This window comes from Fundulus heteroclitus, chromosome 10 (genome assembly GCF_011125445.2).
Source record: "Fundulus heteroclitus isolate FHET01 chromosome 10, MU-UCD_Fhet_4.1, whole genome shotgun sequence".
NCBI lineage: Eukaryota > Metazoa > Chordata > Actinopteri > Cyprinodontiformes > Fundulidae > Fundulus > Fundulus heteroclitus.
In genome coordinates, this window is record NC_046370.1 from 8,283,317 (window position 1) to 8,300,042 (window position 16,726).

Here is a 16,726-nt window from a genome sequence, read left to right on the forward strand (position 1 = left end):
CACGGTGAGACATGGCGGAGTTTGGAGTCGCAGGCAGGGATGTTGGGTAGTTTTGTTTTTACAGTTTCCAAAAATGCTCACAGAGCTTAAGTTCTGGGTTAATTTCACTTCGTAGCATGGCAGAGTCCAGCCTGAAGTAGCAGGGAGGTTTATTTATTTATTTTTTCTCTCTCGCGAAGGACGGAGCGGCGGGCGTCGGAGGAGGGGGAGAAGGGAAAAAAAATGTGTTGTCATCTTTGCTCTGTCAACAGCTCGAGGCAACAAACATGGCTCCTTCTTGTGTATCCTTCATTTCGGGGTGAGAACCGTCCCGTGTGGGTCGAGCGGGACTGTTTTCAGTAGCTCGCCCGAAGTGAGGTCGACTTAACACGGCGAGAGACTTCGAAGTGGAGAGGAGGAGGAGGAGGAGAAGGAGGGGGAGGAAGGAAAATGGAGCTCCAGCATAAAGAGTTGCTGGAGAAACACTACCAGAACTTGCTGGAGTCCGTCACGAACCCGGAGCAAGTCGTGGACGTGTTGGCTCGCCGCGGCGCCCTCAGCCAGCCCGAGCTGCTGGAGCTGGGACACCGCTGCGTCTCCGGTTCCGACAAAGTGGACCTCCTGCTGAAGGTCCTGATGAGCAAGGACAGGGACTGCTTCGCGGAGTTCTGCGCGGCTCTGGAGGCGACGCACCCTCACCTGCGCTGCCTGCTGCTGGATGGCGTCGGGCCAGTGGATCACACTGCTGGTAAGAAAAAAAAAAAAATGAACCCACGATGCCGGAAACAGTTTAAACGCCACAACGCAATCATATTTATAGGAAACTGTTTACAAACTCTTCTTAAAACAGTAAATCAGACTTATGGACAACCTGATAACTCCACCTTTTGTGCCAGCATATGATTTATACACTCACACTATTATGTGTTACATTTATTATGTCACTAAAAGCCCCCCCCCCCCCCCCCAACCCCCTGCAAGCCCTTTTGTGAAAGCTACTTAATGGACCTAAAAAGAACTAGATTCAACCAGTCGATACAGTGACAGGACTGGCTGAGTTGTCTGTGTGAGGAAAATCAATGACCCCCACTGTCAAAGTCAAATGAATGAGCTAACTATTAAATGTGTGCAACAATGAAGGGCATCGGTGGGATGTGTGCTGCTGCAGGCCCGGTTTGCACTGTCACTTTGTTTATTCACTTTAAAAAAAAGTATACATTTATTCACTTTCTGCTTTTTAAATACACGCAGATAAATACAGGGCAATCCTGAAAGAAAACTTGTTGGGGTTCCGAAAAACCTGAAACGCTTTGAGGCCTATGGCTGCGAAGTAAGGTCAAAAGGTATGAATACCTAATTTTGCAAGGCACTTTATCTGGTCTAAAATTGATCAAATTGTATCAAATAATGTTTTTTATTTTTTATAAATAAAACATATCTACACTGTGGTTTGAACACCAATAATATTTCAACAGCTTTCAGCTTGTGGGGACCTAAACTATCACAACCCTTATGACCGAATAGTCACTATTAGTTGTCAGCAGCGATAGCCGTGCCACAAGAGATGTACCGATCAGAGAGTTTGTGGCCGATCTCGGTTTTTTGTGTTGGTTCCAATCAAAAAAGAAGAAATCAGAGTCTGCTTTAAGTAGCATGAATATTATTCTGGACGCAATAAAAACGGAGCCGTTTCGTCAAAGCATGCGTGCACAATGTTAATTTGCACGCAGATTATCCAAAGTTACAGATGTTTGTATCGGCGGTTAAGCTCCAAACACAGCGAAAAACTCCCGGGCTGCTGTGGGACAACGATACCTGTACGGTTTAAAGCCCAACGAAACAATTACAAGAGGGATTAAAGCGGTTTTTGTAAGGACGTTGTGGCTCTTGAGCCCTTTTTTATTCAGTCATCAGAAAGGACGTGAGCCAGGCATGAAAAGGGGAAGACGTGCAGCCAAATTCTCAAGGTTGGGAGTCGTACTCCAGCAGCTGCATCAAGGACCAGTGGCATCGGTATATGGAGTGCCTGTAACACCAACCTTAGCTGACTTTCCCCCCCCCCACCATACCACAAAATTTAGAAGTGTCATTTAAGCATCAGCTTGAATTATACATTTTTGCTCAAAAACCTAAAAAAACATATGAAGGAAAAATGTATTTATTTTTTTTAAATAGTGTCCTGTCTGGCAATGTGGCCATAAGATCTGTTGTCTTTAATGCCAAAAAAGAGCCCGACAGATTTTTACTTTCACAAGCGGAGCCGTACCGCTTTCGCCATAGTGCTCCGCTTGATTTATACATGCAAGTAGCTTTATTATGATTTATGCAGGGACTATTTCATATTATATGGACACTAAAACAAGAAGGTAGAAGAGGAGGGGGGAAAAGGAAAGATTTAGGAACATTCTCTGATGGGAGAGCACATCTTCAATCTGTTCTGTTCCTTGGATCACTCCACAACCGACGTTGATGACGTTCTTTCTCCTAAAACTGTAAGAAAAAAAAAAAAAAAAAAAGATCTTGCGTTTTGGAAATGCCTCTGCGAACTCTGCCCAAGCTTAGAAGGCTTTGATTTATCTCCCGCTCCTGTTGTATTCCGCAGCATAATTCACAGTGGTGCGTGCTCCTTGCTCAGCAGTCTACCTCGCTGCATCTTTGCAGAACATCTAGTGTTTCCACTGCTGGGTGCTTACTTCAGCATTAGCTACTGTATCATGAAAGGTGAACTCCAATTGGAGGATGTTAAATAATGTATTCAGTGTGCAATTACACATCTGTGTAGTTGTATAAGAACTACATCTGTTTTTTTTTTTTTTTTTTTTTTGTTTTTTTTTTTGCTCAATGATGCTATGTTAATTTGCCATCTGAAAATATGTTTGTGCTGCGATGCACTGTCGGATCGTTAAGGGATCCCACGACGCCTCTCAGCTCCAGGGAGCACGTGCTTTCATGCGCATCTTCCTGTTGGTAGTCACATAAGCTGCAAATGTGCTAAGGTAACCTTTGCTACTGGGCAGACAGGTTCCTCCACTGCACAGCCGTAACACGGGCCTTTTCGTTTGGAAGCCCTACGCCGGTTACCATTAGTACATTTAAAACATTTTATGCGTGTATGAGTCAGAACCCCCCCTTCCCCCCACCCCCAAATAAAACGAGCACATCCAAACCCATCTTTCTGGTGAACCCTGGGTCTTTCTCAAATATCATCCCTGTAATGTTTAGTAAGGTAGGAAAAAGTCCCTAAAATTTTGAATATGACCCATATAACAGCCCCCCCGCCCCCCGCCCCCCCAAAAGGCCTACATGTATTTGATGGGCTAAGATATTTGCTGCTTTTATATAACCATTGCTCCAGGGTTTGACAGTAAAACCCGTATTGTTTTTGCATTGTTCCCACCTTTTCATCAGGAACAATAACACGACGGGCGCAGATTATCAGGGTGTGTATCATGGCTCGGGTATTAACTTGGTTTCAGACTACAAAAAGAGAAACCTGGGATTTATTTTCAACAGCAGGATCTGTGTGGGTTGGGGGGGGTCTGCATTTTGTTCGTGATATCCCTGGTGCTATTAGTTCCCGGCAGCTTTACTCGTCGCTGTTGCAACATTGCATTACCTGCGGAAGTATTCAACTCTGGGCATCGCTCATCTTTTGTGGCCTCTCAATCTGCTAAAAAAATTAAATGGTTTGAGAGTTTGCAGCGTTTAACTTCCAGAACATGCCAACAGCTTTCAAGGTGTTTTTTTTTTTTTTTAACTGTGAAGCACACAAAAAACAGGCAATAACAGAAAACGTCAGCATGCATAACTCTTCACCCCCCTCTAAAGTCAGTTCTCTGCAGAGCCATCCTTTTGCAGCAGTTGCAGCTGCAGGTTGCTTCGGACCAGCCTCTGAGCTCGCCACATCTTGCCACTGGGATTTTTGCCTTTGCCTCAAGCCTAAACTGCTCCGGTTCCTCCATGTTGGATGGCTTTTGCTTGAGAACTGTAACCCTCAAGTCTACCCACGGAACCTCAGTTGGATTGATATCTGGACTTTGACTAGGCTTTTCCAACACATTAAAAGGTTTCTCCTTAAACCGCTGGAGTGCTGCTTTAACAGTAAGCCTGGGCTCATTGTCCTGCTGGAAGGTGATCCTCCGCCACAGATCAGTCTCTCATCACAGGAAGAGTTGCCAGGTTGAGCTCAAGAACATCTCTGTATTTGGCGCCATCCATCTTTCCCTCTGCCCGGTTCCCCAGTCCCTGCTGTTGAAAAAACCTCCCCGCAGCCCGATGCTGCCACCGCCGTGTTTCACTGGGGGGATCAGTTCTTGGGGTAAGGGCTTGTGTTAGTTTTGCGTTTTCCTTGGTGGCTGAAAAGTTAAATTTCAGTCTCATCTGATCAGAGCACCAGCCGCTGTTCATCTGGGGAGTTGCCCACGTGCATTTTGGCAAGCTCAAAATATGCCGTTTTATTTTTAAAACTTATTCTGACCAGTCTTCCATATTTGTAAGGAAACGTACCCCCACAGCATCATGCTGCCACTGCTGTATTTCACCATGAGGATTATTTGTGAAGTGTTTCCTAACATGAACGTGCCTAAAAGTTCACTTTTGACCTCATCTAACCCGAGCACCTTCTTCCACATGTTTGCTTCGGTCCGTACATGCAATACATAACAATGGTTTCACCTTCCACCATTACATAAAGAGCAGTGTTGTTGTTTTTTTTTTTTTTTTGTGAGTGCAACTTTAATAGTTGTAGATTCTGCCACCTAAACTGAGAGTTACCATAGATCGAGTCAAGTTCAAGCGACAGGGATGCTTTGGCTCTGTTTGAAAAGGGATGCAAGCATTCAGAACTGGTTGTAAACATCACTATGGTTCAGTGTTATGATTTAGGCATAAATTTGAGTTTAGACTTCACTAAATGGCATATATTTAGTTTTTGTTTTTTGTCTGTATAACAAAATGTAATTTTAAAATATTTAAACACGTCAAATTAGGCCTGTAGAATATGACCAAAACTTAATTTCGATCGATACAATATTACAGCGTCGATATAAACAAAATAAAAGCCTCAGACTGCCAAGAATGGCCACAACAGATCCCTGTACAAACGTATTAAAATTATTTTTGCCATATTTATATTGCCAAAAATATGCCATATTTAAGGTAATGAAAAATGTCATTACCCTTTTATAGGATAAAGTTATATTGCAATATATATTGATATTGAATTATTGTCCACCCCTAGGTCAAAGTACTGAAAACGTGGCATATAACTACACCCTTTGGGGTTTACTGCCCCTGGTGACATGGCTAAGTAAAAAAAAAAAAAATAATTCCTGTGGATCTAAATGCATTTGATGTGAAAAACAAAGTGTGTTTTTATTTCTAAGCCTTCTATACAACTAGTCTAATTTCTGCTTCAATAGCAAATTGCCTTTGCGCAACTTGAGATATTTGATGGTATAAATAAAACTCACCTGACTCTTCTGCCTGACCGCTGCTGTAAATAATTAATGTGAATGTTTTTGGTCTTTTTTTTTTTTTTTTTTTTTTTCCCAGCATTGGTCATCAATAATTTATTTTTGTAAAAATCTAAACTGTGTATGTGTTGAAGTGGGAAGTGCACATTGCTTTTTAATTTTAGCAGAAAATGCCCTCACTGACTTTCTCACTGAGAGGTTCACTTTCTGTACTTCCTGATTATGTCGGACATCCCAAATAAGCAAGACTCCAGTCTGTGGCCCAGCAAGGAACATTTCCTGGTGCTCATTCAGGGATTGATTAATAAATGTCCCATTTTCGCTGATGTTTTATTTACTGTTCCACAGTTTCCTTTAGAAGGATTGCTTTATGTCTCAGATGTAATAACATTACCTTCTTATTGGGAGGGGGTGGGGGGCTGAGAAGCACTTGCTATAGAAACAAGTTTTAACTCTCCTGAAATATTTAGAAAGTGTTTGGCCATGTTTAATTTATTTAATGTGGTCATTAGGCTTTTTAAGATCTTGTTTGATTGGATACTCTATGATTTTCTTTCTTCCTGTAGAAACCTCTTTAAGATGATTTATTTTTTTGCTATAATTTATATTTTATATAATTTATTGTGCAGCTCTGTTTTACAGTCATAAATTTGAGTATTTTCACACTTTTAGTGTCATTCTGAGAGAGCCTTGGGTTGCCTTCTGTCACATCTTTTAGAAAAGACAGCATTACATTGGCAGGCATTGTCTTTTCTCTAGAGTCCTGTGAAACCAGATGCGTTCAGCCTGATTGGTAAAATGTTAACATGGTACACTGACGCAGGCTAAGGGGCGCATAACCTGAACTCACCATTTCTGGAGAAACATAGTGGTGGCAGCATCATGCTGTGGATATGCTTTCATTCAGCAGGGAAAGAGTAGCTTGTTGAAGCGTTTATTTTTTTTTAAATTGACCACTCAGTTTATACTTGGCTGACTGAGAAACTGCTTCAAAATGTGAAATATTGCTGTAAAATGTTGGCACTTTTCCAATAAACTGTGGATGAATCAGCTGCTGCACAGCTGGAGGACGTCAAGCTTGCGAAACCAGGAAACGCTGGAGCTCATTGACCAGTTTTCATTTTTATCGTGGAAACGTTTCAACGGCGCTCTGTGTTTTCAGCAGTTCTAAGAGAGTACAGCAACAAATCAAGCAATCACAAATGACCCAAAGCAGGTGTACAAATATCACTGGAAGCAAATCAAACACAACGGGGGGCTGGGAAGCAGAACATATCACAAACCAGTAACAGAAGAACACATACAAAAACATTGCAAGATATTATAAGAAACACAACTTTTCTTAAAATGGTTAAGGATTTGCCACGCATGTAAACAGCCTTTTTAAGGGTTTCAGAAATCCTGCAAAAATATTGATCCAAGCCACATTAAAAACCTGGTTAAGACAGAATAGACAAATTCATTAAGTGGTTAAACCTAAATAAAGCAGTTTAATGTCAAGTGTCAGACTACAGTGTGGTCAAAGTCATAAACCTTCCACAGCTCAGACACAAGCACACCTTGTCAAAGTCATGGGAAACCCGAGCTTGAGCAAGAACAAAAAGAGCTTGATCCATGGGAGGGTACGATTCCTGAGGCACATCAGCCTTTCTTTATTTTTTTTTTTTTTTTTTTGTCATTCGCTGGGAGGAGGAAAAAAAAAGAGTGAAGCATGTTAGCTTGGCTCCATGTAGTCTCAGCTCATAGTATCCGTTAGTTAGAGGGAACCCAGCCAGCCAGGGATTTATTTGGCATACTGTGACTTGGGTAAATAGAATCGTTTGTCATGGTCCTGGCTGCCCTAGATCTACACTGGAGTGCTTCACATCACGGATGGAAGATGCTGATTTAACCAAACTATAAGCTGTTCTTTCCTCCGCCAAGTAAGACGTCAGTAAATGTGCAGCGCTCGTTGTTCGATCAACGCCAGCCTTCTAAACCTCTCAGCCACCAACTTTCCAGCCGTCTGTAACACTTTAATATCATTTATTTGATCTACAGTTGGATGGAAACAGCTGAGCTCATTTTGATGGGCTTTTACGTCCTGTTTTAGCTTTGCTTTATTGAACAAGTTTTTATTTGAATTAAAAAAAAAAGAAATCCCAGATTAGGACAAATGTGATGGGGGGGTAATTAAAGTTGTAATATGTAGTGTTGATGAACTACTTTAAACTATTATATAAACAAGTAAGCCACCCAAAACATCTGAATTATGATTTCTGTACCTTTCTATTGAGATTATAATTGCACTTAGAAGAGATTCATATTTTTATTAGGATTAATATTAAAGTGGGGGACAATGTTCAACCCGGAAAATTAAAGCTTTATGAATGATGCACCAAAATAAAGTTTAATACAAACCAATAACTAGGAATCAAATCTATTAATCTTTTGCACACTATTGATGTTTTGATGCTAAAAACCAAAGGAAATAACGACAAAGCTGAAAAATTAATGAACAAATTCCACACACTGCCTATCGAGAGAGGGTTATACAGAAAATGGGCGCCATAAACTATAATTGGGAATGTTTATTAAGAACCTAATGGTTGAGAATAAATCCAATTGGATCCTCGAAAGCCAAAAAAAGTTATGGTGCCATTTATTTTAATTCTCATTTTAATCTGAGAGATTTTGGGGGGGGGGGCTTACATTTTACATCACCAATTTAACCCATGAGTATTCAACACCGGAACCACCACCAAAGATAGACTTAATGCCTTACTGCGGTCCGGGAACGGGTCGCAGGTGAGCAGTTTTCACACTGCTGCATCTTGGCACAAATGGGCAGTTTGTTGGATGTTTTGTGGTTCCTCACTTTGGATCTGGAACTGCAAATGCTCCTTTGTTCTGTCTTCAAACAAATGTTCTCTCCTAAAGCCCAGACTACATGAAAGGAGGCTAGACCAGCAAATCGGAAGGTAATAATTGGCAAGGAATTCATATTTGAGGTGCCGTCCATTCAAGCTCTCCAAGCCAATAATATGTGCGGTATGTTGGGTAGACTTTCACTGACCTTGATGCCTTCACTTGAAGCATATTTTTAACGCCGTAGGCACAAACATCTCACACAGAACGGTGGGGGCATTGTGATTGAATAAAATGTAAGAAAATAATCAAAGTTTTCAGTTAATCATTGAGAACATTATCGTAATATTAAAATTATTGAAATTACAATTTTTTTTTGTAAACAGACATTCTTTTGATTACCACAACTGTACTGCATAATGTATATCTTTTTATTTATTTTTTTTTTTTTACCCATTGCATAAAAATTTGAGATGTAATGGGTTTGTTCAAAGGCAAATTAGCAAGTGATTCGTCAATACCTGAATATAAACTACCTGTTATAGACAACCTACTTCGGCTTCATCGGGTAGTCAAGTTTCATAGTCTTCTTTAAATGTTAAGTATTCTTCTTTCATTCCGGTTAATTATAAATCACTGTACTTTATAAAAGGGCCTTCACAGGGAGGATGGTGTGTTGTTGTCAGAGGAGATAAAAGAAGAAGCTCAAAGACTGCAGCCTCTTTGGGGCCCCGGCGAGTCTGTTTTCAAGGTTCTTGCCCAACTGATAATTAGCTACACTCTGTAAGCCCACAGGCTTGTCATCCAAAGTTGGGGAAAGTCCCAGCTTTTATTCCTCCAGCTGGACGTTTTTTTTTTTTTTTTTTTTTTTTTTTTTTCTTCTTCTTCTCCCCCCACTAAAGGTTCCTGATTGTAACCCAAGCTTTGGAGCCTTGATGTGCCACACAATGCCGAGGATAATCATAGGACCATAATGCAGCCACGGAGCTGACTTTAATGTTTTTGTTCGCCCCACAGGGTCCACTTACAGCGTTCTGTCCACCATGCCATCGGACTCGGAGAGCAGCAGCTCGCTCAGCAGCTTGGGTGAGTGTGGCACCCCTGGTGAGTTACACGTTTAAAAGGCGTAAGGATTTGTGAAAGAAGGCCTTCTCCCCCCCTCCAGATAAAAGCAGCCTGTTCTGAAGAACTGACCACAGTTTCACAAATGATACCCAGTGACTGGTTGTTTGCTATTTAGACTGTGAGCACATGCAAGTGATTAGACAGATGTGAGAACGATTTAGAAACGGTCTACCACCATGCGCGCACACACAGACACTCAGAGCTGGTTCATTTGGTCATTCTCCCAGGGACAGAGGATTTGAGCAGCACATGCTGCTGGGGGGGAAAAGCCAAATCTGGGCTGGAACAACTGTGCCGGAAATCATGAAGCCCAATACCTAGCTGATGTTGCAGTCCCAAAAATGACAATCAAACTCTAAGACTCTAAGAAAAAATTATTTTTTTTCTCAACACTATAGTTTAAAAACAGTAAAATACTTCTTTCATAGTCTGTGATTAAATCAGACTACGGTTTTCCTGTTGGTTCTGTTTGAATTGCAGAATTTTTTTTATTTTTTCTGAGACATGAACATTTATTGGGACATTTATTACTTTTGAAAGCCTGGATGATGGCATAGCTTTGTAAGCTTCTGATAGGTTAATTCACGACATTTTAAGTAATTGGAGGCACATCAGGGAATGTATTTTTAAGACATCTCATACGCTGCTTTCGCGTGACATCATGGAAAAATCCCAAGAAATCAGCCAAGACGTCAGGAAGAGAACCGTTGACCTTCACACGCCTTGCTCATCGTTGGGTACAATTTCCACACGCCGGAAGCTATCATATTCATCTGTTCAAATAATTTTATGCAAGCGTAACCACCATAAGAAAGTCTAGCCAGCTTGATGTCCTGGAAGAAGCCAGGTTCTCTGTTCCAGAGATTAACATGTTTTGGTACAAAACCTGTTATTAACCAGAGGGAAGCCACAGTGCAGTTTGTAAATGAACTGGAGGACAAATGCCTTCATCTATGGAGACGTGTCCTGTGATCTGATGAAATAAAAATAAAGTGTTGGGCCATACAATACATTTGGATGCCAAAAAGGGTAAGCTTGCAAGCCTGAGAAAACTGTCTCTACTTTGGGGCACGGAGGAGGCCGGATCATGTTGTGTGGGTGTTTTGCTGCAACAGGCACTGAAGCACCAAAAAAAAAAAAAAAAAATGAGGGAAATAAAAGGTTGGGTGTGTTTTTTAATATCAGTATCTGGTTTCAGCTGTGTATGGTTTTTATCTAACTACAAGGTACTTTCCAGGTTTGGGGGAAAATTGGATAGATAATAGGATGGATACATATTTGTATCCTAGGGGTCCTCAGCACCCACTGTCCTGTCCTGTCCTGCATATTTTAGATGTCTGCTGGGGCTGTACCGTATTAGTAAAAGTTGTGATATGCAATATTAGGAATGCTGCAATAACGATATAACTTGAGATAAGTACAGGAGAGAATTAAAGCGTTATTGCCTTTCTGCTTTAGGCAAGGCAAGTTTATTTGTATAGCACGTTTCAGGAACAGGACAATTCAAAGTCTTGGATAATAGCAACCATAGAACCCAGATAATGAGTAGTCTATCCAGCTACTAAAAAAAACAACCTTCATCATTTCCATCTCAAATACAAGGTTTTAATTTAAAGGTTCCCTCTGTCCGACTAGTGATGTTTTGGCAATGAAACAACTTGGCTGTAGTTTCTTAATTAGCTGACACCTGCTGCACTCTAGCCGGTTCTTTGAGGTATGCACATTGCATTCTGGGAAGTTGTGATAACGGTAAATTTGCGATATATTGTGCAGCCCTACTCTCTGCTCCATCACATGTGAATCAAATGATGGCACAATCTCCTCAGCATCCATGGAGGGCTCCAGAGGCGTGTTAATGTGTGGAGGCAGGGAGACACCTAAAACGTGCAGGACAGTGGGCTATGAGGACCAGGGATGAAGACCCCTACTCTATCTTGTTTAAATAGTTCAACTATCCAGTCTCCATCTCTTTTTTTGGGGGCGGGTTTATCCATCAGTTTGTCCTTCCAGCTGTGCATACATAGCTGGATCACACAAGATTTCCTGCTGCACGTTCAAGTGAACTTTTATTTTTATGCTTTCAAAAAATGGGTCAAAAATGCAATGAGAATTTTGCTAACTTGACTCTGTAAATGTATTGTATCTTTGGTTCTTAATATATAGGATTTAATGCAATCACATAAATGTGTTAAATAATTATATCTGAGTCTTTGAAAACAAAATAAATGGACAATTGCTGCCTTTTTTATTGTCTCTCTAGCTCTCAATCTAAATAAACAGTTATCTATACAGTTTTATCCTATAACATAGATTGCGCCATCATTAGCACTATGTGGACGGCTCTTTCCTTCAGTAACATGCTGACTCTCTCAGGTACCTCTGGTCAAGCCTCTTCCCCTTTGCCTGCCCACGCCGACGTACATCAGGCAAATGAAAAGATGGAGGCGGTGCTGTTTCAGCTGAGACAAGTGACCCATGAGAGGGATGAACTGCTCAAGTGTGTGGCCCTCCCTTCGCCTGGAAACGCTTTTGAGGAATGCAGGTACACGTCAATTCTCCAATCCACAGTAAAATGGCTTTAAATAACGTTTAGGAACTGCTTCAATTTAATTAGTTTAGCTCAGGGGGGTGTCAAACATACGGCCCGTGGGCCGGTGCCAGCCCGCCGAATAATTTAGTACGGCCCGGTGGTTAAATATAAAAAAAAAAAAAAAAGAAAATCTTTTGTTTTTTTTCAGTGTCCTGTCTGGCAATAAGAATTGTTGTCTTAATGCCAAAAAGAGCTCATCAGATTTGACTTTCACAAGTGGAGCAGTACTGCTTTTGCCATAGTGCTCCGCTTGATTTATGAATGTGAATAGTTTTATTATGATGCATGCGGGTAATATCTCAAATCATATGCACACTACAATGGGAAAGTAGGAGAGGAAATGAAGGACAAGAAGAAAAAAAGAAAAGGTGAGAGAAAGAGGAGATAAAAGGAAGAGAATGATAAATCAATTATTGAAAAAAAAACATGTACTTTGATTAATTGAAAATCTGCAGTTCCTATATTGTCCACGAGGGGTGCTGTGTTTTAATCAGCAGATGGTAGCACTGAGCTTCAGATGCAGAAAATTGATTTTAAATAATTTCTTAATTTTTATCTCTTTGATGTATTTTGTCTTGCAGGACAGTGTTTTTAAGTTCCAAAAAATGTGAATAAATGTTTTTCAACATTGTACAATCACTGTGATCAGTTCTTATGCATAATGCACAAGTAAATGTTTAACTGAGTAAAAGTATTGTTTAAATTGCACATACTTTTCTTAAAAACCCTGAGGTTATTCATAATATATTGTGTAAAAGTGAAATTCATTTAATATAAAAATCAACAATAAGTCCACTTTTTTATTAGTTCTATTTAATCTTGCAATGAGTTTACTCGTGTGGCCCTCTTGAGATCAGATTAAGCTGTATGCGGCCCCTAAACCAAATTGAGTTTGACACCCCTGGTTTAGCTGAACATGAATCCCTGTAGTAGACTACATCTTCATCGATGGTTACCTGTTATTGAATTAGGTTCTTAAACAGTTCAAACCTACCTACCCCCTCATCCCATAAGATTCCAGGTTAATGATATCCTATGGTTGGTTGGGTAAAATGCTTTTTTGTAATAACATCTGTGGCATTTTTTATCTCTTTCACGTTATAGCTCATTTTGGAGTCGGCTTATTTTAAATCCACATTGATTGCGGTTTGTTATAAATTAATGATGTTTTTTTTTCAAGTTCCTTACTACTTTCTGTTTGTGTCGGCAGAAATTTTGATTGTCATGCTTATCTTTTTCTGTAACGGGAATGCCTAAAACCCAGCAGGGATTTTATCACCATTCTGCTTCCTTCTCGACTCTCTGCCCAACAGACTGAACTCAAGATCAGGTCATGACTATGAGCGTCTAAAGCTGCAGTGCATGAAGGCAATGGCGGACCTGCAATCCCTGCAGAACCAGCACAGCACCACCCTGAAGAGGTGTGAGGAGGCCGTGAAGAAAGCAGATTTTTTTCGGTAAATGGAAATAATGCTATATGGGATGTTGTATGTATACATTTTCAGGTCAGCAGATCGGTTCGACAGATTCTGGTCTCCTTTTTTTTTTTAAGTCTATAACGGGTTCAGAGAGTAGGTTAAAACGAGAGACTTGCATCCCTTCCATTCATTAATAAAACACTTTGCCTGGCAGTGGATCTGTGCCATGTGGATAGAGCTACAAACTGAGTGCTTCTGGGTCTGTGGAATAAGCTGTCCGGAGTGGACTTGGTGGAAAGCCTGGTCCATTTGTGTGATTTAATGATGCCATACCCTTTCCCCAAACTGTGTGCGGCCGACAGCTGGCCCCCCATGTAAACGGACAGATGTAGGATTATTGCCATGTTTAAGCCGCTCCTTCTGGGCCTGTTTGCTCTTCACTGTTTGGTCTGTCCCTGCATTTAACCGTTGGGCATCGCGCCATGCCAGCAGGAACTCCCATTCATACCTGGTATTGTGCTGTGATTAAATCAATAGCTGGCAGTAATTATGATTTTTGTTTTTGTTTAGTTTCTGTGTCTACCGGCTGCAACGGCTAATTAATTAATTTACTTGTTTTTTTTTTATCAACCAAATTACCAAAAGAACATTGCAAGACTATTTGAAGTGTCTCCTTTATATTATTATATATATTATTATATTTAGCAACATCTGATTTCAGGCTAAAGGAGATATTTAGTTTTATTTCACTGCAAAAAAGGATCTAAAAATAAGTAAAATGTTCTTAAAGTTATTGTACTTACCCTTGATTTGAGCAGATAAATAAGATTATCTGCCAATGGAGTGAGTATTCTGACCCCTAAAATAAGATAATTAGACATTCTGCACTTGAAATAATATGATGGAGATGAGTTGTTCCTATTTTAAGTGGAAAAATCTCATTCCATTGGCAAATCATCTTATTTACGTACTCAAATCAAGGACAAATACACTAATTTTAAGAACATTTTACTTATTTTTAGTTCCGTTTCTGCAGTGTACATAATTTAGTTTGAAGTAATTCCCCCAAAATGGCCCTTGTTGTGTGGGTAATATAGTTTCACATACTCTCATTGATTATTATTAATAAATATGGAAAGATTCTGAGTTGGATGACACTAACCAGATACTTTGGAAAACCCCAGAATGCCCTGTGGCTAGGGTTACCTAGTTTGTCAAAATGAAACAAAAATCTGTGTTTAAAGCTATCCACCTCAGAGTAAAACAATATGGTCACACTCCTTTTCAGTGCGGCAATGCACAAAACTGTGAACCATTGCAGTCAGGCTTAGTTTGCTAATATTGCTAGTATTCTTTGCAGACGTCTAGCGATTGACCACAACCAGCTGAAAGAAGAGCTGGAGGCTGTGAGGCAACACAACATCCAGCTGGTCAGAGAGCACAACCACGTGAAGCAGACCTGCGAGGAGCTCAGGAGGCTGCGTGAGGAAGACCAGAGGGAGGTGGCTGACATGAGGACGCTGCACCAGCAGGTATTTCAGCATTTCTACTTAAACATAAATGCCGAGAACACAAAAAGCATGCATAGAATACGAAAAAAGGTGCATACTCTCTGTGCATGTTGTTGCACTCCTTTCCACCTCTGGATGGCCTTGACATCCAGAGATGGATTAGCTCGGTATAGACAATTGAAACAAAATGTAACTGAGGTCCTGGTTTGGGGCCATTACCTCCAAGAAGACATTGTTTAGACAAATGTGGTCAGACAGGCCAGGTCTTCCCATATCTCCATCGACCAAACGGTTTGTAGAAATTAAGGAAACGACTTGACCTATGTCTTTTTTTTTTTTTTTGTTCTGCTATTTTACTTGGCATTTGGTATAATTAACCGCCTTGTAGCCCAAAAGTTGGATCGTTAAATCTTAGCAATCTCTTGCATAACTACAGGGAGTTTCTTAGAGTTTGATTGTAATTGCATTTCTTGATTTCACCTGAGCTGATGTCTTTATAGGGCAAACTTTGGTCTCAGTCAAATGAGGAAACAAATGAGCTAAGTGAGGTGATCTTTGTTTGTTGACGTTTTAGTGAATCACCTACCTTAAACAAGTATTCTGTTGAAATGTGTTTAGATTGATTTTGTTTAAAAATGCCATTATAGATTTCTTTTAATCGGTCAGTGAAGGATTTAACAATCAGGTTAATAAGTCTGGAACAAATTGTAGACTTTAGTAGTCAGGTTGTATGCTTTTAGATTTTGCTAATTGACTGCTTGCTAGATAATGATTGTCATTTAGTCCACAAGTTTTATTACATGTCAGTTATATCAGCTTTTTTAAAATGTTTTAAAAATCAAAAAAAGTGTGGTACACTTTTGTGTTTAGGCCTTGTAACTCTGACACCCCTTGATAAAACCCAGTGCTCCTAGCTGACTTGAAGACTGACATAAGTGTGAATCCAGCTATCATGTGAAGGCCTCAGATGTTTTGTTAGGGAACATTAGTGAACAAACACAAATGCTATAAGAATTACTGTTTGCAGTTTTCCACCAGCCATGTAAGGGATGCAGCAAACGTGTGGAAGAAAGGGCTCCAGTAGTACAATGCTATGGTTACCACCAAAGACTATTCATGTGGTCCAGTAAAGCCCAGACCTAATTTTAACTGAGAACCTCATAAGAGAGGAAAATTGATGTTAATTGATTCTAACTGCACTGAGCTTGAGCTATTTTGCAAAGAAATGTGAGGAAAAAACTTTTTTTTTTTAAAGGTTTTAGATTCTCCAAGATACAAATAACACACACTTAGTCTGTCACATAATGTTTCGCTAAAACACATTGATGTTTGCGGTTGTAATTTCACAGAATGAATTTAAATCAAGGAGTATGAATATGCCTGGCACTTTTTTTCCCTTTCCGTTCCAAGACATTAATATCAGTTAAGACTTTAACAAAAACAATGGCATCTATGTTTTATTAAAAAGTTGAAATCTACTCTGCACGATACTTTTGCATACAAATGCCTTTTTGTACCATTATTATTCCACGTAAACAATGGTTGAACAGTCTCTGCACACTGTTTTTCTCCTGCATTGTTTCATTTGATCAATGCTGCACTTTATATTGTAATGTTGTCCTATTCCACCTGCAATCCCATTACACTGTCATAAGCTGTAAGCAACGAAACTTCGTTCTGTATGCACTCTGTACATACAAAATGATAATAAAGTTGTCTAAGTCTTTACTCAAATTGAAGAAAAGATAGCACTTCTGCTGTAACCTTTCAGATAAGTTTAGA

At 40.1% G+C, this 16,726-nt stretch overlaps 1 protein-coding gene across 5 annotated transcripts in view; it reads left to right on the top strand.

Annotated features, from left to right (window-relative positions):
- LOC105928198 (disks large homolog 5) overlaps positions 1-16,726 on the top strand; it is a 49,571-nt gene continuing 32,845 nt past the window's right edge. For 2 of the 5 annotated variants that reach the window (XM_036141892.1, XM_036141895.1), the window contains exons 1-5: positions 1-727; positions 9,318-9,404; positions 11,799-11,967; positions 13,329-13,472; positions 14,794-14,965. In XM_036141892.1, the coding sequence (XP_035997785.1) occupies positions 430-727; positions 9,318-9,404; positions 11,799-11,967; positions 13,329-13,472; positions 14,794-14,965 (870 nt within the window). In that variant the 5' untranslated portion in view covers positions 1-429. The remainder of the gene's footprint in view (positions 728-9,317; positions 9,405-11,798; positions 11,968-13,328; positions 13,473-14,793; positions 14,966-16,726) is intronic. The other 3 variants (XM_036141893.1, XM_036141896.1, XM_036141894.1) reach the window with 2 other exon arrangements.